This window comes from Trichomycterus rosablanca, chromosome 4 (assembly GCF_030014385.1).
Source record: "Trichomycterus rosablanca isolate fTriRos1 chromosome 4, fTriRos1.hap1, whole genome shotgun sequence".
NCBI lineage: Eukaryota > Metazoa > Chordata > Actinopteri > Siluriformes > Trichomycteridae > Trichomycterus > Trichomycterus rosablanca.
The window spans coordinates 44,834,473-44,859,759 of record NC_085991.1 but is presented as its reverse complement, the minus strand read 5'-3'; the positions used below and the strand labels follow the sequence as shown (position 1 = coordinate 44,859,759).

Here is a 25,287-nt window from a genome sequence, read left to right as displayed (position 1 = left end):
AATTATTATTATTATTATTATTATTATTATTAATATTAATATTAATATTAATATTGGTCAGTCAAAACAACCTTATTTTAAAGAGACCCTTTATGTAAAGGGACCAATGGTTTAAACCACTCACTCACTCACTTTCTTAACCGCTTATCCAATCAGGGTCGCTGGGGGGTGCTGGAGCCTATCCCAGTTTTTCAATGGGCGCAAGGCACACAGTAACACCCTGGATGGGGCGTCAGTCCATCGCAAGGCAGACACACATACACACACACATTTACACACCCATTCACCTATAGGGCAATTCGGTGTCTCCAATTAACCTGACTGCATGTTTTTGGACTGTGGGAGGAAAACAGAGCTCCCAGAGGAAACCCATGCAGACACTGGGAGAACATGCAAACTCCGCACAGAAAGGACCCGGACCGCCCCGCCTGGGGATCGAACCCAGAACCTTCTTGCTGTGAGGCGACAGTGATACCCACTAAGCCACTGTGCCGCCCATGGTTTAAACCATGACAGCAAAATTTCACTTAATGCATAATAAAAATCCATTATTTATATATCACTTTTAATGAGATCTTAATCTTTAATAAACAAGTCTTCTTATACACGCCATAGTGCATGGTAAAATGTTTAATGTCTGAATGCATCTGCACTCATTTCTCACCCAGCTGTAGCCAGTGGCTTTGTTTACATTGTGGCTTATTCTATCTCAGCCATGCTTAGATCTGTGGCTTCACATTGTATTATTTCGTGTAGCACTTTCTATAGCTTTGTCACCTTGTATAACCTGGTGCTTGTTGTGAGGCTTGTGAAGCAATTCACAATTGGCTGATCCCCTCTACTATAGTCTTTTTGTAACATGAAGGCTTGTACTCTTACGGTTAATTTTAAAAAGCTGTTAAGAATATGTGTTTTAAAATCAGTCTATTTAACAGCAAGCACCCTGCTGGTCATACTTGCAGTTTTGCCATGTTATAGCTAACCCACACTTTAAGAATGAATTCGATTTTTGTTTTGTTTTATTTATTACTTTTTATTTATCTTTTACCTTTATTATGGTCATGGTTGCAGGTTGTCCTGCACTACCCAGAAACACTGCGCCCAAGGCAGGAATTTACTCTGGAATGGATGCCAGTCCACTGCAGGGTAACACACACATACACACACACACATACCTATTCAGTCACATTTAGAGGGGCTCATTAAGAGTACTCAGACAACCTTCTGGCATGTTTGGGTTTGAGGTGAAAGGAAACTGGAATCCCTGGAAGAAGCCCATCAAGACGAAGCATGATCATATCAAGTGCTTTACAGACAGTGTCTTGAGGAATAATTGATAAGAATTCATTGGACCTGCACTACCTGCCACATCATCATGCCATCCTATGAGTATGCAGACTAATATTGCACGATTTAAGAAGTTTTGAACCTAATACCAAAGTTGGGCCACCAGATTGCAAATATTTAATTACTGTGTCAGAAAGTAAATGCATCACATGTAATGTTGTGTGCTTTTATGTAGAATTGCAATAGGTGTACTGTTCCACAAATATTTTCTGTATAGAAATGACTCCTATTTTTAGTATTCCTATTTCCTTATACTGTTTTTGTTTTATTAAGCTACTTGGTTTCCAGCTGGCTGTGGTTGTGCAACACTTGATACAAAATAGAAAACTAACTGTTTATACTATTTGCAATTACTGTAATTATGCTACACCCTGCAATTATATGCAAAACTCATTTTAAGTGCCCTGTCATCAAATTCTCCACATTTGGGGTCACAGTTTGTAATGGACCTTTTATTTCCCTGCATGGAAATAAAAGGTCTCCTAAACTAAAAATATCTCAAATAGAACCTGTGCATCAGAAGCTAAAACAGAGAGAACCAGGAAGAAACAAAGAATATAAAAAAATACGTCAAGCTAACAAGTTTGGTAGTGATGTGAGAGTAAGATGATAAAGACAAGCTTTTAATTTTTTTTAAATTATGCTGTTAAATTTTGGTAGCAATATTATATGATCTTTAAATAAATCCCTGGATGTTTGTACATGTTATCTACTCAAAAATAAAAGGAAATTCAGTTTTGAATATCTTTTATATGCTACAGGTTGGAAAGAAAACGCATTGTGTTTTTAACTACCAAGAACCAATGTGGCACAAAAAAGGAGGTGCCTGTTTAAATAGTAAAAAGGCAGTCAGGGTAATATACAGTGAAGAGCCAAAATATCTGGTACCTTGCCAATAAGCTGTCAAAACATGTCTTCCAAAGGGGCCACTCAGGTGGCGCAGTGGTAAAACTTGCTAGCACACCAGAGTTGGGATTTTGAAACATCGTATCGAATCTCAGCTCTGCCATCCGGCTGGACTGGGTGGCCACATGAACAACGGTTGGCTGTTGCAGGTAATAATGCTGATCAGGGTGTGGCTGTCCGTGTTCAAGGCTGATCCGCGTATGAACTCGCCTTGTGCAGGTGAAAAGAGAAAGTCAAGACTGTTGGAGGGGGCGTGGGTCAGTTGCAAAGCTCCTCAGTCAGCAGAGTAGGGTTGTATCGGTGGAGGTGAAGCATAACACAATCAGGATAATAGGATAGGACTATATTAGACTAGAAAATTAAGGGAAAAATTTCGGAGAAACAGAGCACACAAAAATATGTCTTCCAAAACAGTCCTGTAGTACTTGGTACCGGGACCAGCAGCAGCTTGTTCATCCACTCTATTTTGCAAGGTGGATCTTACTACAGTACATCCTGGTGTCATCTTTTCCTCGGATAAACGATGCACATGTGCCTAAATGTTTACATAGTCTTACCCCATTACAAAACCACAAGAATTAATATGTTACTGGAGTTTCTCCACAGCAACCTCTGCAAACCATACCATGGATTTTGTGCAGAAGTGTGTTAGCCAGACTGTTGACACATCATGGAAAGGAGACTCGGACAATGGTGACCACAGACTGTTAAACAGCTGAAGTTTCGTATCAAGCAAGAATGGACAAAAATCCACTTGTAAAAATTCATTAATAGGAAAGGTGATGGAACAAAGGTAAATATGCCTCTGTCCCAGCTTGTTTGAAGTGTGTTGCAGGCATCAAATGTTGTTTATATTTACAAAATATAATTAGGTAGGTCACTGAAAACACTGGGAATTGTTTGTCCTTTTGTCAGTTAAATAATGGTTTCAGCAACTTTCCTGGGTATCTTGGAAAACACGTTTTATTGGTTTTAACGTTCTGACTGATTCGTGTGGAGGAGATGTGAGTCTCACAGTAGGTAAAGCCAGCTAGCCTAGTGCATTATTAGGTTTGTTTAAAAACAGTATATAATTGTGACATTGTGAAATGTAAAAGCAGTTAACAGACTTAATATGATTCTAATTTTCACAATGTATCGGCTATGATTTGTAATCAGTAAACAAACAAAATGTTCAGACTCTCTGAGTGTAGGGTGATACGTTTCCACCTGAGGATTAGAAACACTGTAATGTGTTTAATCTGCACAGGATATTCTTCATGGTTTTTACCACACAGCACTGACACTGTTATTGTATACTTGAAAATAAATGACACGTCTGTATGATGCAAGGAAGAACTCAACTCCCAAGAATCAATGTGGCAGCATGAAAACACAGAAAATAATATATATGGTTCTTTATTGGAATATGAGGTTGTAAGGTGATGAGTTACCATCTTTTCAAGATTCTTCATGACTTCTACCATGCAGAAGTAACACTGAGGTGAGCATACTGAACAATCAATTTTTATACAATGATGAAACTTGGGTGACACTGTTCATAGTCGAGCAAGCTGTACATCATACTGCACTTAGAGGATATATGCTAAAAAATGTAAAGCCCCTTTTGTCCATGTGATCAGCATCAACTTTCCGTCAACTTTTAAGATGCCAGTTTTATGAACGTTTTTTGTTTTGTTTTGCACATCACCAGCCACTATGTGTACAGCAATCAAAACTTGCTTGATTGTGGACAGTGTTTACCTTTTTTAGCAGCTTGTACTTGTTGCACCAGACTGGTTTTGGTGGTTACTGGATTACGTTCAAAGTTTCAGACAACAGGAAGCTGAGTTGAGTTGGGATTTTTTTTTAAAGCTTGGCAAGACACTACTGTTTAATGCACTTTTCAAGAATTTAATTTTGAAATATGTGCTTTTATACTGCGAAATTAGATCAGCCTGTGATTAAAACTTTTCTCCTTAATTTTTCAATGTGCTTTTAAATCTAGGCCTTTATGGACTGATCATTTTGGTTTCGGTTTGGTTTTATTTTATACACCTGTTGGCAATGGCTGTGGCTAAAACGCCAAAAGTCAAAACACACATTTGGCCATATACTAAATACTGCTGATGCTACTTGTATTTTTGTGTTTATTTACATTTTGTACAATAGGAACATGACAACTGTCTCCTATTGAAAATGTATGTCACATCATGAAGCACTAAAAATCTGCTTTTTAAATGAAATACACTGAAATGTTTTGTTGAAAAGTGAAAACACAGTGGTAAACACCCATTTTTGTTCTTAATTTAAATCAAATCCTTTTTTGACTGGCATTTTACCTACATTTTGTCAGTGGTAGTTTAAGATACTGGACTTCTGACTAAACCCCTAGCATCACCAAGCTTTCACTGTGAGGCCCTTAACTATGAATTGCTTCTATAAAAATATCTCATAAATGCCCACAATTTATAATTATTACTGATATCAGTTGTATGTTTTGGTTATTAGCCTGCAATATAGAACGTACGGCTCGTACATTATAATTCTGTAATCACTCTGGTGAGATTAAGTTGGTTTCTGATGTCACCTTTTATTTTTGCAGCAAATTCTTAATAACAGAGAAATGAAAAAAGTCTGATTGTACAAAAAGAAAAAAGTTCAAACATATCTCTCTCTCACTTGTTAGTTTTTTCTCACACGCTATGAGAACAGGAAATGTTGGAGCTTTATCACGCACTATCGCTTTGTCATTCAGTCAGTGATCAGTGGGGCAGGATGGAGATCAGTCCACTCTCTCTGATGTTCTGTGAGTACATGTTCTCTCTGGATCTTCATTAGAGTGATTAGTGGGTATAAAGTATTGGGTATTTAAATGTGTTTTAAATTTAAATGTAATTGTTCAGGTTTAACCAGTGTGTACAACACTATCTAAATGCAGTTTCAACAAGTAAATGTAAAATATTTACCCTACGTGGGCAATGTATCCTGGAAGATACAAACTTTAAAACTGAGAAATAATCACATTTTGGAAAAAAATAATACAATTGTGTAATTTAATCCCTAAAGTATTAAAATAGCAACAAATTAATTTGCTAAATTGCACATGTTCAGTACAAAGTACATACAAAATTGTTATCTGTATAATATTTAAAAATGCTGGCTTGTTTTTTTTTTTTACCCAAATGCTGGGTTAAGGCAGTTGGGTTGCTTTTCTGGGTTAGTTCTCACTCAAATAACCCAACTGTTGGGTTATTTTGTCACCCCAGCACTTGGGTTAGTTACCATGTTTGGGTAGAAAAAACAACCCAGCATTTTTTAGAGTGTGATGCTACTGTTTAGTCTGGAGTCTTTTTTGGAGTATCTGTACTATTTGAATATAAAAAAAAATTGGCAACTTTAAATTTTTTTTAAAAAACTCACGACTAATATTTCTTCAACCAACTTCTGTAATACACCGGCAGAGGAAAGATTCATTGATTCATTGAGGAAAATGCACTCTTTAACCCTTTAATGGTCTCAAACTAGAAAATATTGTTTATAAAAGTATTTCTTTGCCTTTTCTAATTTTCAACTTTTCTTGGATGATTTTTCAGCTGCTAGCTTCAAGTTGACATGTAAGATAGAAAGGGTGTCAACCAAGCAGTAGATACGGTCCAAACAAGATTATTTAAATACAGCTTATTTTAACCCATGTATTTAGACACAAACTCAGCTCAACAAAATGCTTGAGCAGACCATTAAAGGGCTAAAAGTGCCACACGTTTTGTTAAAGAGATGTGCTGCAAATTAATTCTGTCAGAATTCAGTGGTTATAGATTATATATATGACTTAAATGTACAACCCAGGTCAGAAATCATATTGGGACAGTATACAAAATGCAAATAAAATAGATGCAGTGTTGCTCACATTTAAAGTGACTCATCCATTTTATATGAACCCAACATATTTCGTGTTTTGTCTGATGTGATTTCAAACAGGTAATGTGAACAACAGATTGTTATCATGATTTGGCAGAAATCATGTTTAGATAAAGAAAGAAAATGTATTTTGTTCTATAAATTCTTATGTTCTGTAGGTGTAAGGTAGGCTCAATTGTTAAGGTGGTTTACAGGCTCAATAGAACAATCATATTTTTCAAAATTCTGACCACTTGCGATTTCATTAACAGCATTTACTAGTACTTTTATTACTTAAGTACATTTAATATCAGAAAATTACTTTTGATACTTAAGTACATTAAACATCAAATACTTTAAGGATTTACTCAAGTAATATTTTAAAAGGTGACTTTTACTTCTATTAAAGTAAATTTCTGGTAAGATACTTGTACTGTTACTCAAGTATGGCTTTCAGGTACTTTATACATCACTGCTTAACTGTAGTAAATTTTCTGTTCTGAAGTGCACGGGGTTCTGCTTGTACACACACAAATTCTTGTAAATGTCATGAGATGTCTTTTGACCAATCTTACGTCCTCTGCATCTTTTTGACATCGCTGGAACTAAAACAAAAAGAATGTACAACATACCCATAAAACAAAGCAGAATGTAATAGAAAGTGTAACTAGGCTTTAGCTAAATATCAGAGCTTGAGCATTCAATCTGATTTATTTACTTTAGTGTCTCTGTTAACTTAAAAGATAATACCTGCAAGACATTCTCAGCATCAGGGCTCCTGCACACAATTTATATAGCAATAAACTTAAGGTAGAAATGTAAAACTAATCTGGTTAAATACTTATTTCTGTTTGATGAAGGTAATTCAGTTACTGTTACTATACATATAACATGTAACAACTGATAACAGCCAGTCTATTATCAACCAAAACATCTGTATGATTAGATAGACCCTGCACATGTATGCGGTGCACATGAGGAAGTGAAAGTCCTAAAAGCAGAGACAAGTTGGCCTGCTGTGGTTTAGCTTCTACTGGCATCTGCAGTAAAAATGATGACAAGGTGCAAATGTAAGATTGAGATTGATTGACCACTGCTACTTATTCCTAAAACTCATTATACTGAGCCAAAAGCAAACATGTTCACACATCAGTTTGTGCTTAATTCTACATGTAATGCATACGTGAGTCTTGATAGTTTTGATACTGAAAATGCAGCAGTTGCTGGTTTACTGTCATTTCTGCTGATTTTTTATCACATACACATCACCAGCCCACGCTGCTTTAGACAGTGATTACTTGTGATTGTTATCAGCAAGACATTAACAAACAAGACTCTCTTTGCTCTTTTGTTCATGCTTTGTTTCTCAGTGTGCACCGAGACAGCGGTAGAACCTGAAAACATTCAGGTCTGTTTTTTAACATTATTACTGGCCATAAATTTCCGGACTGGATGTAGTATAACAAATGAAATAAAGTTGATCTGACAAAAGATATGTTGCGTTCATACAGTCTGCAATTAAATAAAAGTCAAAGTAACAAACACTGTATTTTTTATTTGCATTTTTTATACTGTCCCAACTGTTTTGATCAAATGTCAACCTTAAAACCTAAAACTTGTTATGGTCATTGTGTGTCTGAAATCTATTGTTTTATTTTTTTGTTGTAGAAATAAATTATTTACATAATTTTCTCTGTTTTCTCTCTTAGTGCTGATTTTACTTGTCCAAGTAGGAAAATCTGAAGGTAATTGTACTCTTTATGTTGTGTTCATGATTAATTGTATTGGATTAATGTGTGTGATTATTATGCAGAATTCAAACTTTGTACAACTGCTGAGGTGCTTATGCTGGTTCCTACTGTGCAGCCTGTTGTATCACAAATAATCTTGAAGGTCTTCTCAAAGAGGGAAAAAAAAACATGGATTTAAATGTTCAAAAAGATTATGGTTGGGTGTCCATATTCTTTCTAGCATATGATGTAGTTTCATAGCTTCTCTTGGATGAAATTAGTTGATGAGAGAACTTGACACAGGGGTGTTTTCTGTTGTCGGGTCCTGTGAGTTGTGGGTGGACTGCTTTACCTCTACATTGGAGATATCATCCTCTGTAATGAATGGAAACTTGGCATTAAATTAGTAAATCAGTAACAGATAAGTGGTAATGGCTATTTGGGTAAAAATAACGAAATAAAACTAACTAACTAACGAGAGGAATCTAAACGTAAACAAAAAGGGAAAGTTGAATAAGCTTAGGAGAGTTATATATACAGTATATGTATCCCGATCAGGCATAACATTATAACCAACTTCCTAATATTGTGTTGGTCCCCCTTTTGACCAAACAGCCCTGATCGGTCGAGGCATGAACTCTACTAGACCCCTAAAGGTGTGCTGTGGTATCTGGCACCAAGATGTTAGCAGCAGATCCTTTAACTCCTGTAAGTTGCTATGTGGGGCCTCCATGGATCGGACTTTGTCCAGCACATCCCACAGATGCTCGATTGGATTGAGATCTGGGGAATTTGGAGGCCAAGTCAACACCTCAGACTTGTTGTGCTCCTCAGTATTATTCACTTCATCTGTCAGTGGTCATAATGTTATGCCTCGTCAGTGTGTGTGTGTGTGTGTGTGTGTGTGTGTGTGTATATATATATATATATATATATATATATATATATATATATTGGAATTTTATTTGTAATTAACCTTAATTATAATGATTATATAGAGCTCACATTACCAGAGCAGGATGAGTTTATAACATGTAGAACTGGTTTGTGATCACATTTATTTGGTGTAACTGTACAGAGAGACCAAAAGCTGTTCTGAACCTGCTGCCTGGTGGACGAATATTCAGTGGAGAAAAAGTCACTTTCACATGTGAAATACAAGACACAAGTGAGGACTGGATGTACAACTGGTTCAAAGATTATCAACAACTTAATTTTGCTGTTGAGAACAGAGAATATTCATTCACTGCTACAGAGTGGTACAGTGGTCGCTACACCTGCAGTGGAGAAAGTAAAATTCACTCCCAGAACTCAGAGATCAGTAATACTGTTACACTGACTGTATCAGGTGAGTGTGTTCATCTCTTCTACACACACATACTCACTTTAGCATTACATCACATTATGATCATTGAAAAGCCAGTAGATTTGATCACAGTGTTATTTTGTCCAGTATTAAATTCCAGACGAAGTGGTGCAATCTACAATTTATGACCAAAAGTATGTGGACACCACTCCTAATTATGGAGCTCAGTTAGTTTATGAACACCCATTGCTAACTGGTGAAAAAAAACAATATTATAAATGTTATGCATTTAACTTTGTGGCAGCAGTTCACCTGTTTTACTTTACCTGTTTTACAACCCCAAATCAGACAAAGCTGGGACAGGATGGAAAATGCAATTAAAATAAAAACACACACTGTTTCTTACTATTATTATTTATTTTATTTCAATGTAGACAGAATGAACCCAAGATATTTCATGTGCTGTCTGGACAAATTAACTTTACATTTCAAATGATGTTAAATGATTGAATAATTTGTACATGTTGCTGCCACACAGATAAAAAAAAAGCCGTCAGTATGTCGTTATAATGAGAAAAGCATGTCGTTATAACGAGAAAGTATGTCGTTATAACGAGAAAGTATGTCGTTAAAACGAGAAAGTATGTCGTTATAACGAGAAAAGGATGTTGTTAAAACGAGAAAAGGATGTCATTATAACGAGAAAATAATGTCGTTATAACAAGAACATGATGTCGTTAAAACGAGAAAATGATGTCCTTATAACGAGAAAAGGATGTCGTTATAACGAGAAAATGATGTCGTTATAACGAGAAAATGATGTCGTTAAAACGAGAAAAGGATGTCGTTATAACGAGAAAAGTTCATTACCTTAAATGCTGCATAGCTGATGGAAGCGTATCTGCTGATGGAGAGACAGTTTGCACACATGCATGATGCTGTAGTTTGTGTAACCTGCAGCTTGTTGTGCTGATCAAGATTCTCCTTTAGGAGCAACAATGTCTAAACTTAGTTTAATATTCAACATTTGTCTGACATTCGGCATTCCCATCTAAATAAGTGGTTGAAAAAACACATAAGACCCACTTATTTTATGATTTCTTACACGAATGAAAATAGTCAACATACTACAAAAACAATTTTATGTTAATTTTAAGATTACGTCTATTTATCTAAAGAAAGGTTATAATGAAACCGTTTATCAAGCTCCCACTTCATCTAATGAGTTAGATAACTAACGGTGAAACGTAGGAGACATTTACTCTGCACTTATCCAGACAAATAAATCAATTTAAATCTTGTATGATTTGTATATTTGGAAATATAATTTGTATATTTCAAATAAATTTATTACAGATTTATTGATTTTTATTTAAATGTAATGTAAAATAAATACTATGTTATTTCAAAAAATAAGGTGTGTGTAGTAGGTGAGAAATATTGATGTGTTTGTGTAAAAATTGTTTGACATTAATCATCAAATCATACAAGATTTAAATGGATTTATTTGACTGGATAAGTGCAGAGTAAATGTTTCCTACGTTTCTCAGTTAGTTTTATGACAGTCCCTAACTCATTAGATGAAGTGGGAGCTTGATAAACGGTTTCATTAGAACCTTTCTTTAGATAAATAGACGTAATCTTAAAATTAACGTAAAATTGTTTTTGTAGTATGTTGACTATTTTTATTCGTGTAGAAAATCATAAAATAAGAAGGTCTTATATGTTTTTTCAACCACTTATTTAGATGGGAATGCCGAATGTCAGACAAATGTCGAATATTAAACTAAGTTTAGACATTGTTGCTCCTAAAGGAGAATCTTGATCAGCACAACAAGCTGCAGGTTACACAAACTACAGCATCCTGCATGTGTGCAAACTGTCTCTCCATCAGCAGATACGCTTTATCAGCTATGCAGCATCTGAGGTAATGAACTTTTCTCGTTTTAACGACATCATTTTCTCGTTATAACGACATCCTTTTCTTGTTATAACGACATACAGTATTTTCTCGTTATAACGACATATTTTCTTGTTATAACGACATACTTTCTCGTTTTAACGACATACTGACGGCTTTTTTTTAATCTGTGTGGCAGCAATACGCTTCCGTACAAACGTTTGGGCACCCCTGACCAGTTTTAGTTTTCATTTCATTTTCAATTACTTCCTTCTGCATGCGTGACAACACACTAGCTGTGAAGGGCCACAGGCTAGCACACACTTTGTCCAACACACAGCAACCGACTACATATTTTTACTGCTTGCTGGCTACAAAAACATTTGCAAATGGTTAACAACAAATGTGTCTTAACTTTTGCACATGTACAATTACTATTTTAGCTTTTTATATTTATGTTCATCAGATTTTACCTTAACCCTTGTGTTCTGTTAAGATTGCCTTTACTGCTTTGCTCTTGGGGTCCCCAGTGTTGTGTGGGTAAAAAAAAACAAAAAAAAATTAACAAAGTTCAGAATGAACCAACTTACTTAACCAAATTAACCAGAGAGAGAGAGAGACACAGAGAGAGAGAGAGAGAGAGAGAGAGAGAGAGAGAGAGAAGTGGGTGATTTCGTAAAGGGTGTGTGTATATCTATTGTCTTTAATTTAAACAGATTTTAACTGGGCTTTCTGTGACCCCAAACAGAAGTGGATGAATTAGGATGTGTTTGGAACACAATTTTGTAGCTAATTTAGTGCCAAAACTTACCAAATACACAGAACTTATTCTGTAAATATAATACTGCGCCGACCGGTCGGTCCTTGTACAAATACATCGCCCATGAACCGTAGGTGGCGCTGTGGGTGCACGTTACAAGATGTGACTGTGCGTCAGACAGGACAGAGAACACCACCTGTAGATGTCACTCAGTTCATATCAAGCCATTCTGATGTATCATTTCTAAATAAAGGCCTTCCATGAAGTGGAAATGTTCTGTGGAAACAAGAGAATTCCTTTTAATAACAGTCTCTATATAAAATAATAGAAATGTGACAATATAAAGGCCTTTATTTAGAAATGATACATCAGAATGGCTTGATATTAACTGAGTGACATCTACAGGTGGTGTACTATCATTATAAAGTGGAATTGTTCTGTGGAAACAAGTAGATTAGATTCCTTATAATAACAATATATGTAATCAAAATTATTCCATTTAATAACAATCTAAATTAAAACGGAAAAGAGCTTAGATGACATTTTAGTTGACTTTAAATTTAAAGTAAAATCATAATGTCCAGTTATTACCAAAGCTTTTATTTGAAAGCCTGAAATTGTATCCCAAATACAGTTTGCAGGTAGAATTTTTAAAAAAAATGTATTTATTAATTTTTTAACTGATATATTCACGTTGTCAGTGACTTTTTTTTTAATCAGTTCCGCCAGACGCTATTACTGTAATGTTTAGTATACGCACATCTTTAACAACAACGTGGGGGCTGATTTGACTGAGCATTTTAAAGTGGAGGCTGGCTTGACCGCAGTAGTTTTGGACAATTTCCTTCCTTTTTTGTTTTTCAAATGAGCAAATTCTCATGACTCCTCATTCCAGCCCAAAATGGTCCCCTACAAGTCCAGTGCTGAGTTGTTTTTAGAATAGCATTATAAAATGTTCCTTTTCAAAGTGGCCAGAAAATGTTTTAAATAGTTCATAGCAGTCAATATTTAATGTAGGTAAAATCTTCATAAAACTTGCTATTCGGCCACCTTAGGAGTTTCTTGGAATCTGTATTTAGCATCCTAAATCCTATCCTGGACGCAGGTTACTATTAGAGTCTCAATTTGCATAATTATCAAAAATAGTCTTTCTATAATCTGTACTTCAATATTACAAAATAATGTTTTATATATAATATATATATATATATATATACAGTGTATCACAAAAGTAAGTACACCCCTCACATTTCTGCAGATATTTAAGTATATCTTTTCATGGGACAACACTGACAAAATTACACTTTGACACAATGAAAAGTAGTCTGTGTGCAGCTTATATAACAGTGTAAATTTATTCTTCCCTCAAAATAACTCAATATACAGCCATTAATGTCTAAACCACCTGCAACAAAAGTGAGTACACCCCTAAGAGACTACACCCCTAAATGTCCAAATTGAGCACTGCTTGTCATTTTCCCTCCAAAATGTCATGTGATTTGTTAGTGTTACTAGGTCTCAGGTGTGCATAGGGAGCAGGTGTGTTCAATTTAGTAGTACAGCTCTCACACTCTCTCATACTGGTCACTGAAAGTTCCAACATGGCACCTCATGGCAAAGAACTCTCTGAGGATCTTAAAAGACGAATTGTTGCGCTACATGAAGATGGCCAAGGCTACAAGAAGATTGCCAACACCCTGAAACTGAGCTGCAGCACAGTGGCCAAGATCATCCAGCGTTTTAAAAGAGCAGGGTCCACTCAGAACAGACCTCGCGTTGGTCGTCCAAAGAAGCTGAGTGCACGTGCTCAGCGTCACATCCAACTGCTGTCTTTGAAAGATAGGCGCAGGAGTGCTGTCAGCATTGCTGCAGAGATTGAAAAGGTGGGGGGTCAGCCTGTCAGTGCTCAGACCATACGCCGCACACTACATCAAATTGGTCTGCATGGCTGTCACCCCAGAAGGAAGCCTCTTCTGAAGTCTCTACACAAGAAAGCCCGCAAACAGTTTGCTGAAGACATGTCAACAAAGGACATGGATTACTGGAACCATGTCCTATGGTCTGATGAGACCAAGATTAATTTGTTTGGTTCAGATGGTCTCAAGCATGTGTGACGGCAATCAGGTGAGGAGTACAAAGATAAGTGTGTCATGCCTACAGTCAAGCATGGTAGTGGGAATGCCATGGTCTGGGGCTGCATGAGTGCAGCAGGTGTTGGGGAGTTACATTTCATTGAGGGACACATGAACTCCAATATGTACTGTGAAATACTGAAGCAGAGCATGATCCCCTCCCTCCGGAAACTGGGTCGCAGGGCAGTGTTCCAGCATGATAATGACCCCAAACACACCTCTAAGACGACCACTGCTTTATTGAAGAGGCTGAGGGTAAAGGTGATGGACTGGCCAAGCATGTCTCCAGACCTAAACCCAATAGAACATCTTTGGGGCATCCTCAAGCGGAAGGTGGAGGAGCGCAAAGTCTCGAATATCCGCCAGCTCCGTGATGTCGTCATGGAGGAGTGGAAAAGCATTCCAGTGGCAACCTGTGAAGCTCTGGTAAACTCCATGCCCAGGAGAGTTAAGGCAGTTCTGGGAAATAATGGTGGCCACACAAAATATTGACACTTCAGGAACTTTCACTAAGGGGTGTACTCACTTTTGTTGCCGGTGGTTTAGACATTAATGGCTGTATATTGAGTTATTTTGAGGGAAGAATAAATTTACACTGTTATATAAGCTGCACACAGACTACTTTTCATTGTGTCAAAGTGTCATTTTGTCAGTGTTGTCCCATGAAAAGATATACTTAAATATCTGCAGAAATGTGAGGGGTGTACTCACTTTTGTGATACACTGTATATATATATATATATATATATATATATATATATAATGTATCAAATGGTTCAAATAAACTGATAATGTTAATTTGAAATAGAGAGACCAAAACCTTCAGTGGACATAAATCCTGATAATCTGGTGTTCACTGGAGAAACTGTCACTCTGAGATGTGATATACAGGATGGAGGCGTCTCTCTCTGGCAGTACAGCTGGTATAAAGATGGTTCTGATGTCAGTAGTAATCAGGAGTACAGAATCAGTGGTGTTGACGTGACCCATGCAGGAAGTTACACCTGTAAAGGAACATCAGGCTCACGTTCTACACACATCAGTGATGCTGTTATACTGACTGTATCTGGTAAGTATGATCATCTCCATAAGGAACTCAGTACTGATGTAGAAATGATTACAAACCTACATCACACTGCAGTTACAGAATTACATGGTTTGATGTAGACGTGCCTCTCTGTAGAAGTGATAACTGTGGTAAAGATCTTACATCCTGCACTGTGTGTTTATCTTCTCCAGCAGTGAAGCCTAAACCTAAACTCACATCCAGCCTTAATGGAGCAGCACTAACAGGAAACTCAGTGACTCTGTACTGTGAGCTGGATCCACAATCTGCTGGATGGAAGTTTTACTGGTTTAAACACACACAGAACCATCAGACTGAATCTACAACACACAGCTACATCATCAGCTCAGTTAGTGTTTCTGATGTGGGTCAGTACCAGTGCAGAGCTAGGCGAGGAAACCCAGTCTACTATACACACTACAGTGATGCACTCTGGGTAAATGTTACTGGTGAGTGACATTCATTCAGTGATGGCATAGTTACCTTGAAAAAGTAATCTGATTACTGATTACTCCTTTAAAAAGTAACTTAGTTACTTTATGGATTACTTGATTTTAAAAGTAACTAAGTTAGATTACAAGTTACTTTATTAGTTATATAATGCGGAATATTTCAAAGATATTCCTTTGCAATACTTTATCATTTGGCTGCCAACTTGTGTGTACTGATGAGACTCAATTGAATCCCAGAACATGCTAGTGTGAATGCATGGAAAACAAATTTTAATTTTCTTTCAAGAATATGATACAGACTGACCAACACTATTACGCTAAATAAGCATTGAAAATTGACTTTACTTTTAATAGCCTTCTACAATGCTGGAGCTTCTTAAAACGGAAGATTTTCTTTTAAATAGAAGTGTTATTTACCTGCTATTAAATTGTTTTCCAACAAAATCCACCCAATTTGGCGGATAATCGCCCAATCTGGCAACACTGGAATGCGCAGAGCCAGCTGGCGCTTTTACTCGTAGCGCGCCACGAATACTACTAAATAGTACTACTGTACTTCTGTAATGGTGTTGGTGGTTGACATTTATGTTGAGTGTATTACTGCACTGTTTTGGTGAAGAACTACTCATCTGAGGTGCGCTGCTCCTGCCTGCAGAAATGCTTCCGCAAAAAAATTGCCGGCAAAGCGGTGGTGGGGGGGCCAGGGGGGTGGCCGAGTATTACTTTATGGTGGCCATGGCAACCACTGGCCACCCCCTGGCTCCGCCCCTGCCAAGAAGAAAGCAAAAATATCTTTTCACTTAGGAAAATGACAAAAATAGTAACGCACAGTAACTTGGATAAGTAACTTTAATCTGATTACTGGATTGGAAATAGTAACGCGTTAGATTACTCGTTACTGAAAAATGTGGTCAGATTAGAGTAACGCGTTACAGACCATCAGTGCATTCATTCCTGCAAATACTAAAGCATTATGTTCACTACATTATTATCACTTAAATATTGTATGTAGTACTACAAATGTAATTGTCCCATGCGTGCTGGTTTTAATAATAGATAAGTTAATATTTTTGCAGAGAGTCCTAAAGCTGTGGTGACCATAAAGCCTGATAATCAGGTGTTCAGTGGAGAAACTGTCACTCTCAGATGTGACATACAGAGAGGAGGAGATGCTGAGTGGACATACAGCTGGAATAAGAATAATAAAGACATGTATCCATACAGCAAAACACAGGAGTTCAGTATCAGTTCTGTTAGTAAGTCTCATGGGGGTAAATACACCTGCAGAGGTGAGAGGAAAAGTGACTCCGAGAAATCAGAGATCAGTGATACTGTTATACTGACTGTATCAGGTGAGTGTGGCAGCATGTGCCTCTCTTTATTGCAAAAAATTTTTTTTTGAGTAAATTCAGATATGATATTTTGTATTTCCTGTGTAACAGACCGACCACAGCTGGTACTGAATGTATCTGTACAGAACTGGCTGACTGAAGGAGACTCAGTGACTCTAAGCTGTGAGGTTCGAGGCTCCACTACAGGCTGGATATTCAGCTGGTACAAAGTGATTCAATACAGAGGAGGCTTCATTAAAAGAGAAGACTTAGTTCTCCTCTCAGACAGCAGCAGAGGAGCTGGAGGCTCGTACACTCTCAGCCCTGCTGTTCTCAATCACACAGGGGTTTATGTATGTGGAGCAGAGAGAGGAGAACCAGCCTATCACACACAGTACAGCCAACCACAACCACTGTGGATCACTGGTAAGAAAATCTAACAATAAAAGAGTTCAGCTCACTAATTATCCAAAAGTATGTGGACACCTGTCCTATTTATTGAGTCATTGCTAAAATGTAGAAAATCAATTTTCTAAAATAAATTGTCTTTTAACATTGTGGCAACAGTTTGGGGAAGGTCCTCCCCTGTTCCTGCAAGATTGTGCCCCTGTGTACAGATGTAATCTTTGGTTTGAGTTTGCAGCGAAAGAACTTCAGTCACTCTGACCTTAACTCCACCGACCACCTTTAGGATGAATTGAAACATTGATTGTGAAACAGGATGTGCTTATTTTACATTAACACTTGGACTCGTAAATGTTCTGTTGACTAAATAAGCACAAATTCCCACAGACACACTCCAGAATTTAGTGCAAATACCTCCCTAAAGAGTGGAGACTGTAGTGGCCACTAACAGGATCGGTACCTACATTTTAATGTCCATGATTTTAAAATAGATTTCTAACAGGCTTATGGTCAAGTTTCCATAAAATCTTTGGTTAGTATTTATAGTAGTACTACAGTGGTGCTTGAAAGTTTGTGAACCCTTTAGAATTTTCTATATTTCTGCATAAATATTAACTAAAACATCATCAGATTTTCACACAAGTCCTAAAAGTAGATAAAGAGAACCCAGTTAAACAAATGAGACAAAAATATTATACTTGGTCATTTATTTATTGAGGAAAATGATCCAATATTACATATTTGTGAGTGGCAAAAGTATGTGAACCTTTGTTTTCAGTATCTGGTGTGACCCCCCTTTGCAGCAATAACTGCAACTAAACGTTTCCGGTAACTGTTGATCAGTCCTGCACACCGGCTTGGAGGAATTTTAGCCCATTCCTCTGTACAGAACAGCTTCAACTCTGGTATGTTGGTGGGTTTCCTCACATTAACTGCTCGCTTCAGAATCTTCCACAACATTTTGATTGGATTAAGGTCAGGACTTTGACTTGGTCATTCCAAAACATTAACTTTATTCTTCTTTAACCATTCTTTGTAGAACGACTTGTGTGCTTAGGGTCGTTGTCTTGCTGCATGACCCACCTTCTCTTGAGATTCAGTTCATGGACAGATGTCCTGACGTTTTCCTTAAGATTTCTTTGATATAATTCCGAATTCATTGTTCCATCAATGATGGCAAGCCGTCCTGGCCCAGATGCAGCAAAACAGGCCCAAACCATGATACTACCACCACCATGTTTCACAGATGGGATAAGGTTCTTATGCTGGAATGCAGTGTTTTCCTTTCTCCAAACATAACGCTTTTCATTTAAACCAAAAAGTTCTATTTTGGTCTCATCCGTCCACAAAACATTCTTCCAATAGCCTTCTGGCTTGTCCACGTGATCTGAAGCAAACTGCAGACGAGCAGCAATGTTCTTTTTGGAGAGCAGTGGCTTTCTCCTTGCAACCCTGCCATGCACACCATTGTTGTTCAGTGTTCTCCTGATGGTGGACTCATGAACATTAACATTAGCCAATGTGAGAGAGGCCTTCAGTTGCTTAGAAGTTACCCCGGGGTCCTTTGTGACCTCACCGACTATTACACGCCTTGCTCTTGGAGTGATCTTTGTTGGTCGACCACTCCTGGGGAGGGTAACAGTGGTCTTGAATTTCCTCCATTTGTACACAATCTGTCTGACTGTGGATTGGTGGAGTCCAAACTCTTTAGAGATGGTTTTGTAACCTTTTCCAGCCTGATGAGCATCAACAACTCTTTTTCTGAGGTCCTCAGAAATCTCCTTTGTTTGTGCCATGATACACTTCCACAAACATGTGTTGTGAAGAGCAGACTTTGATAGATCCATGTTCTTTAAATAAAACAGGGTGCCCACCCACACCTGATTGTCATCCCATTTATTGAAAACACCTGACTCTAATTTCACCTTCAAATTAACTGCGAATCCTAGAGGTTCACACACTCACAAATATGTAATATTGGATCATTTTCCTGAATAAATAAATGACCAAGTATAATATTTTTGTTTCATTTGTTTAACTGGGTTCTCTTTATCTACTTTTAGGACTTGTGTGAAAATCTGATGATGTTTTAGGTCATATTTATGCAGAAATATAGATAATTCTAAAGGGTTCACAAACTTTCAAGCACCACTGTATATGATTTTCATTTATTTGTTCTGCTTTATGAAAGTAGTTTTCATAGGCCGCTCAGGTGGCACAGCGGTAAAATACGCTAGCACACCAGGGCTGGGATTTCAAATACATCATATCAAATCTCAGCTCTGCCATCTGCCTGGGCTGGGCGGCTACATGAACAATGATTGGCTGTTGTTCACAGGGTGCGAATGCCGGACCAGGGTTCCTCATAACTCGTACAGGCTGATTGATGGCGCCTGCATGTAGCTGAGGAATAATGCTGATCAGGGTGTGGCTCTCTGAGCACAAGGCTGATCCACATATAAACTCGCCTTGTGCAGGTGAAAAGTCAGTACTACACACATGCTGTAGGGGGCGTGTGTCAGTTGCAAAGCTCCTTAGTCAGTGAAAAGTAGTTTTCATTTTTGTGTTTAAGGAGAATCTGGTCCAGTGTCTTTGATCATCAGTCCCAGCAGAACTCAACACTTTTATGCTGACTCTCTCTTACTGAGCTGTAAAGGACAGAGAAACTCCACTGGATGGAGAGTGAGACGATACAGAGAGAGTAAAGAAGTGTCAGATTGTTTATCAGATTGGGAATCAGCTCCTGGATCCACATGCAACATCAGCTTTCTCCTCATATTTAACACTGGAGTGTACTGGTGTCAGTCTGAATCTGGAGGCAGCAGTAATCCTGTCAACATCACAGTGCGCAGTGAGTCTGTGTGTTTATTGCAAAGTGTGAAGTAAATGCTTAATCAGAGAATATTAATAGGAGAATATGTTCCTGGTTTACTTATAGGAAACATGCATGACCTTAATACAGCATCACTAAAGCATCGTTGGGTTTTTTCTTGAACTGAATATAAGATTTGAGTTTTTCATCCCAATTTAATGGCACATATTAATCTAATATCTTGTATCCCTAAATACTGTACCTATATAATTTATTTAAGAAGGGAAACACAGTGAATGAAGAAAAAAGCTTCAATTCATTCAAGATTCAATTTTCTATATACACTTAAATTACCTCTTTTACTTTGGTATTATTAAATGTAAATGTTCTTTACACACACAAACCCTTAGTAAATCAGGGTCATAGTGTAATATCACTGTCAATTATGTAATTGTTGTAAATTTTTTAAAATCTCTGTTCTAGATAGTAAAGTGATCCTGGGGAGTCCTGTCCATCCTGTGACTGAGGGACATTCTCTGACCTTACACTGTTTAGCTCGTTACTCAAAACTCATAACCCACCATAATCATTTCTATAAAGATGGTTTAGTCCTCAAGAACGAGACAGAAAAGATGATCATCCACAGTGTATCAAAGTCAGATGAGGGTTTCTATCACTGTAAACACCCAGAGAAAGGAGAGTCACCAAAAAGCTGGATCTCAGTACGAGGTAAAAAGTTATTTTATGTTACTTAGTTCATGTTAAATAGAACAGATTTAATGTGCAGTGATTTATTTACGTTCACATCTCTTGTTTTTCCAGGTTCTGGATCCAGTGGTTTAATTATAGGAATTGCTGTGGGACTGAGTTTGTTCTTGTTGTTCATCATCTCAGTGATTCTGCTGCGCTGCTACAAAACCAAGAAAGGTCTGATAATGGATTAAGCTAAATTTTTTGGATACAAAGAATAAAATATAAAATACACTATATGGACAAAAGTTTTGGGACACCCCTTCTAATTTGTCATTTATGTGTTTTGGCTACAACAATTGCTAACAGTTATAATAAAACAGTTCTGTAAAGGACATTTTATACTTTCAACTTTGCGGTAACAGTTTAGGGAGGGCCCGTTACTGTTCCAGCATGACTGTGCCCTTGTGCACAAATAAACTCTATAAAAACATGAAGAAAAGCTCGAGCGTAGCCTTGACCTCTGCGCACTTAACAGCTATGGAATGACTCTTTTGACTGAACGGGCACAAATTCCCACAGAAGAAATATACAAAAAAATCTTGTGAGAAGACATCTCAGAAAAATGTACAAGATCACATAGCTCTAACACTCTATATCAATAAGCACTGGTTTTTGAAATGGATTGTTCAACGAGCTTGTGGTCAGGTGTCCAAATTCTTTTGGCTAAAAAGTGTAATTTAAATAACTATTAGTACATTACCAAGTATAACATTTTTGTAAAAATAATAACATGGATTACTTTATTAATAAGTGCTGAAATAAAATAAATAAAATGCTGAAAATCCTGGGTTTAGTCATGCTATTGCAGTATTTATTTTAATAGTTTGTGAGTTTTTATTATTGAAAATCAGATTAATCAAATTATGGTAAGGTCTGATCCCTAACAACATAATATGGCACTACATCATTCCTTTCCTATTCCTTTTCATATTTTTACCACAGCACAAGTAAAAACTAGCTGACTAGCTGAGAGTATTGTTGTGCTTTACATATACAAAACATTCTTCTTGGTCCCCAGTCATGTTTCTTAGATCTGTGTTTCTGATTTATGCTCCCAGTCCTGTTGCTTGTTCCCAAGTCCTAAGCCTGTCTTTTGTGTGTATTGCTCTTCCTGTTTTGATCATTACATGTTTACTAGACTATGATTGTGAATTTGCCTACAATGACTCTGTCTACCTGTGCTAGGAATTATCATCATGTTTCTTAATGAATCTGATGGTAAACCTGGTATATCTGTTCATCCTACCATCACAATGCCATGCAAATATTCATTTATTTTGTGCCAAGTAAACCAAGGTGTTATGATTTTTGACTGAAGATAAAATCTGGTTCTGCAGGAAAGCAGCAGAACACCAGTGAGAGATCAGGCCAAAACCAAATCCAGTCCAGAGATGAGGACTCTCAGTCAGGATGCAGACCACTTCAAGACTTTCTTATAAGTATAATTTAATGCAGAACTGTTTTAATTATTATGCTAAAATAATTACTTTAGTTTATTCACATACATTTAATTCATTCATTCCACTAGCACTATTACCTTTGTGTATAAATCTAGGAATTATAAATGTTCAATCTGTTTTCTGTAGGAACTGAACATATTAATGACGATGTAAAGCCAAAGCCTAACAGTGACACAGGTAGCTTTATTTATGGTCAAATATTTCCAACCTAAATAGGAGACTTAAATGTAAATCAACATGTACAGTGGGAGAAATAAGTATTTGATCCCCTGCTGATTTTGTAAGTTTACCCCCTTACAAAGACTTGAACAGTCTATAATTTTTATGGAAGGTTTATTTTAACAGAGAGAGACAGAATATCAACAAAAAATCCAGAAAAAAAAACATTAAATAAAAGTTATAAATTAATTTGTATTTAATTAAGGGAAATAAGTATTTGATCCCCTACCAACCAGCAAGAATTCTGACCCCCACAGACCGGTTATGTGCCCATGAGGCACACAAATTAGTCCTGTCCCTGTATAAAAGACTCCTGTCACAGAATCAGTTTCTTCCGTTCAAATCTCTCGACCACCATGGGCAAGACCAAAGAGCTATCAAAGGACGTCAGGGACAAGATTGTAGACCTGCACAAGGCTGGAATGGGCTACAAGACCATCAGCAAGAAGCTTGGTGAGAAAGAGACCACTGTTGGTGCGATAATTCGAAAATGGAAGAAATACAAGATCACAGTCAATCACCCTCACTCTGGAGCTCCATGCAATATCTCACCTGGTGGGGTAAGAATGATTCTGAGAAAGGTGAGGTCAGTCCAGAATTACACGGGAGGAGCTTGTCAATGATCTCAAGGGAGCTGGGAGCAGAGAAATGCTGGATATGACCCCAAGAACACCATTCCCACCGGGCATTTCTTTGCCTCCAAACACGGCGAGTGGAGTTGATGCCAAAGAGCTCAATTATGGTCTCATCTGACCATATCACATTCTCCCAAGCTTTCTCTGAATCATTCAGGTGTTCATTGGCAAACTTCAAATGGGCCTGTACATGAGCCTTCTTGAGCAAAGGGACTTTGCGGGCACTGCAGGATCTCAATCCATTACGACGAAGTGTGTTACTAATGGTTTTCTTGGTGACTGTGCTTCCAGCTCCCTTGAGATCATTGACGAGCTCCTCCCGTGTAATTCTGGACTGACCTCACCTTTCTCAGAATCATTCTTACCCCACCAGGTAAGATCTTGCATGGAGCTCCAGAGCGAGGGCGATTGACTGTGATCTTGTATTTCTTCCATTTTCGAATGATCACACCAACAGTGGTCTCTTTCTCACCAAGCTTCTTGCTGATGGTCTTGTAGCCCATTCCAGCCTTGTGCAGGTCTACAATCTTGTCCCTGACGTCCTTTGATAGCTCTTTGGTCTTGCCCATGGTGGTCGAGAGATTTGAATGGAAGAAACTGATTCTGTGACAGGAGTCTTTTATACAGGGACAGGACTAATTTGTGTGCCTCATGGGCACATAACCGGTCTGTGGGGGTCAGAATTATTGCTGGTTGGTAGGGGATCAAATACTTATTTCCCTTAATTAAATACAAATTAATTTATAACTTTTATTTAATGTTTTTTTTCTGGATTTTTTGTTGATATTCTGTCTCTCTCTGTTAAAATAAACCTTCCATAAAAATTATAGACTGTTCAAGTCTTTGTAAGCGGGTAAACTTACAAAATCAGCAGGGGATCAAATACTTATTTCTCCCACTGTATATCAACTCTATATAGTAAATTGCAAAAATCTCTGTAGTTATTAACACACTCCACTCTGTAATCAGATGATGCTGCAGCTGGACCCAGCAATGCCATTTACTCACAGGTCATCAGGAAAAACAAGAGAACAAATAAAGGTAAACTCATATAATAAATTTAACTCATATAAATTTAAGTAGATAGTTCCATTATATACTGTATATTAACACACTCCACTCTGTAATCTGTAATCAGATGATGCTGCAGCTGGACCCAGCAATGCCATTGATGCTCTGGTAATCAAGAGAACAAATAAAGGTAAACTCATAGCAGCCGCATTAATATGGCGGCTTTCAAGATGGCGGCCATTTTCCGAACATAGCCTAAAAGATAGGCTCCCTCACCCATTACTTGCTGGGGTATTCAGAAACTCACACAGGGAGAGGCTCCCCTCCCCCCTTTCTACGTAAAAGTAAAGAACATGTACCATGGTAAAAACAGTTTTCAAATATTAATTAGTCTGCTTGTTTAACAAAATAGTTCACTCAAAATCTTTTGAACTTAGTGTGAGCAATGTAAATAGGAATATTGTTACAGATTACAGGTTACATCTGTATTTGCTTTGTTATTTCACTGCTATTACAGATGAGGATGCTGGATCCAGTGACCTGACTTATGCCGAGCTTGATCTGAAACCAAAGATAAAAGGTAAATAAAAAATGATAACATCAACTGCTTCGAAAACTTGGTGTAACATCATAGATCACATGCTTTCTAATTTACCTGTTTTAATCATTATTTTCATGTAAATCATTGTTTCATTATTTTAAAGTTTTTCTAAAGGCTAACAATGAGGATGAAACTGTGTACTCAGTGCTGATGACCGACTAAGAGGTAATATTTTGATCCAAAAGCAACTTTTAAGATGAATAAAATTAGAAACCTTAATAAATGTAATTTAGTTGCTTACTTGTTTGTTTATCTTGCTTGTTCTGTTTTGAAGTACTGGAGAAGAGCCACGTTTTGAGAGAAGACACGAGAGAGAATTTTCTGTCGCTTGTTTTTTTTTCTGCTAAAAGCTACTTTTGCTTTACTATTGACTCTCAGAACATATTATTACAAATGTTACCGATATTTGTGCACCTTGATACTGATACTGTTAATCCATGTATGCCATGACTTTTCTGTTTGTCCTTAAAAATGTGGTATGGCGCAGTGAAAAGTGAAGGAAAAGGAGAATACCCCAAACCCTCCTGTACTGGTGTATGGAACTACACCAAACTGTGGTTTGGTGCACTCCAATCCTCACCT

The 25,287-nt window shown here is 37.3% G+C and overlaps 1 protein-coding gene across 1 annotated transcript; it reads left to right on the top strand.

Annotated features, from left to right (window-relative positions):
* Positions 1 to 2,879: 2,879 nt before the first annotated feature.
* LOC134311957 (carcinoembryonic antigen-related cell adhesion molecule 5-like) lies at positions 2,880 to 24,867 on the top strand. The gene is made up of 14 exons (XM_062993608.1): positions 2,880 to 2,946; positions 8,941 to 9,210; positions 14,769 to 15,029; positions 15,203 to 15,475; positions 16,555 to 16,830; positions 16,921 to 17,235; positions 19,787 to 20,065; positions 20,510 to 20,755; positions 20,849 to 20,953; positions 22,117 to 22,218; positions 22,366 to 22,416; positions 24,063 to 24,134; positions 24,622 to 24,684; positions 24,809 to 24,867. The coding sequence occupies exons 1-14, from the start codon at positions 2,880 to 2,882 to the stop codon at positions 24,865 to 24,867; spliced, it is 2,439 nt and encodes an 812-aa protein (XP_062849678.1).
* Positions 24,868 to 25,287: the final 420 nt, after the last annotated feature.

Coding starts and splice junctions, on each gene's coding strand:
- LOC134311957 (XM_062993608.1), top strand. CDS start 2,880: ATGGATTTTGTGCAGAAGTGTGTTAGCCAGACTGTTGACACATCATGG. Junction 17,236..19,786: donor ACAACCACTGTGGATCACTG/GTAAGAAAATCT, acceptor TTTGTGTTTAAG/GAGAATCTGGTCCAGTGTCT. Junction 24,135..24,621: donor AAACAAGAGAACAAATAAAG/GTAAACTCATAT, acceptor CTGCTATTACAG/ATGAGGATGCTGGATCCAGT.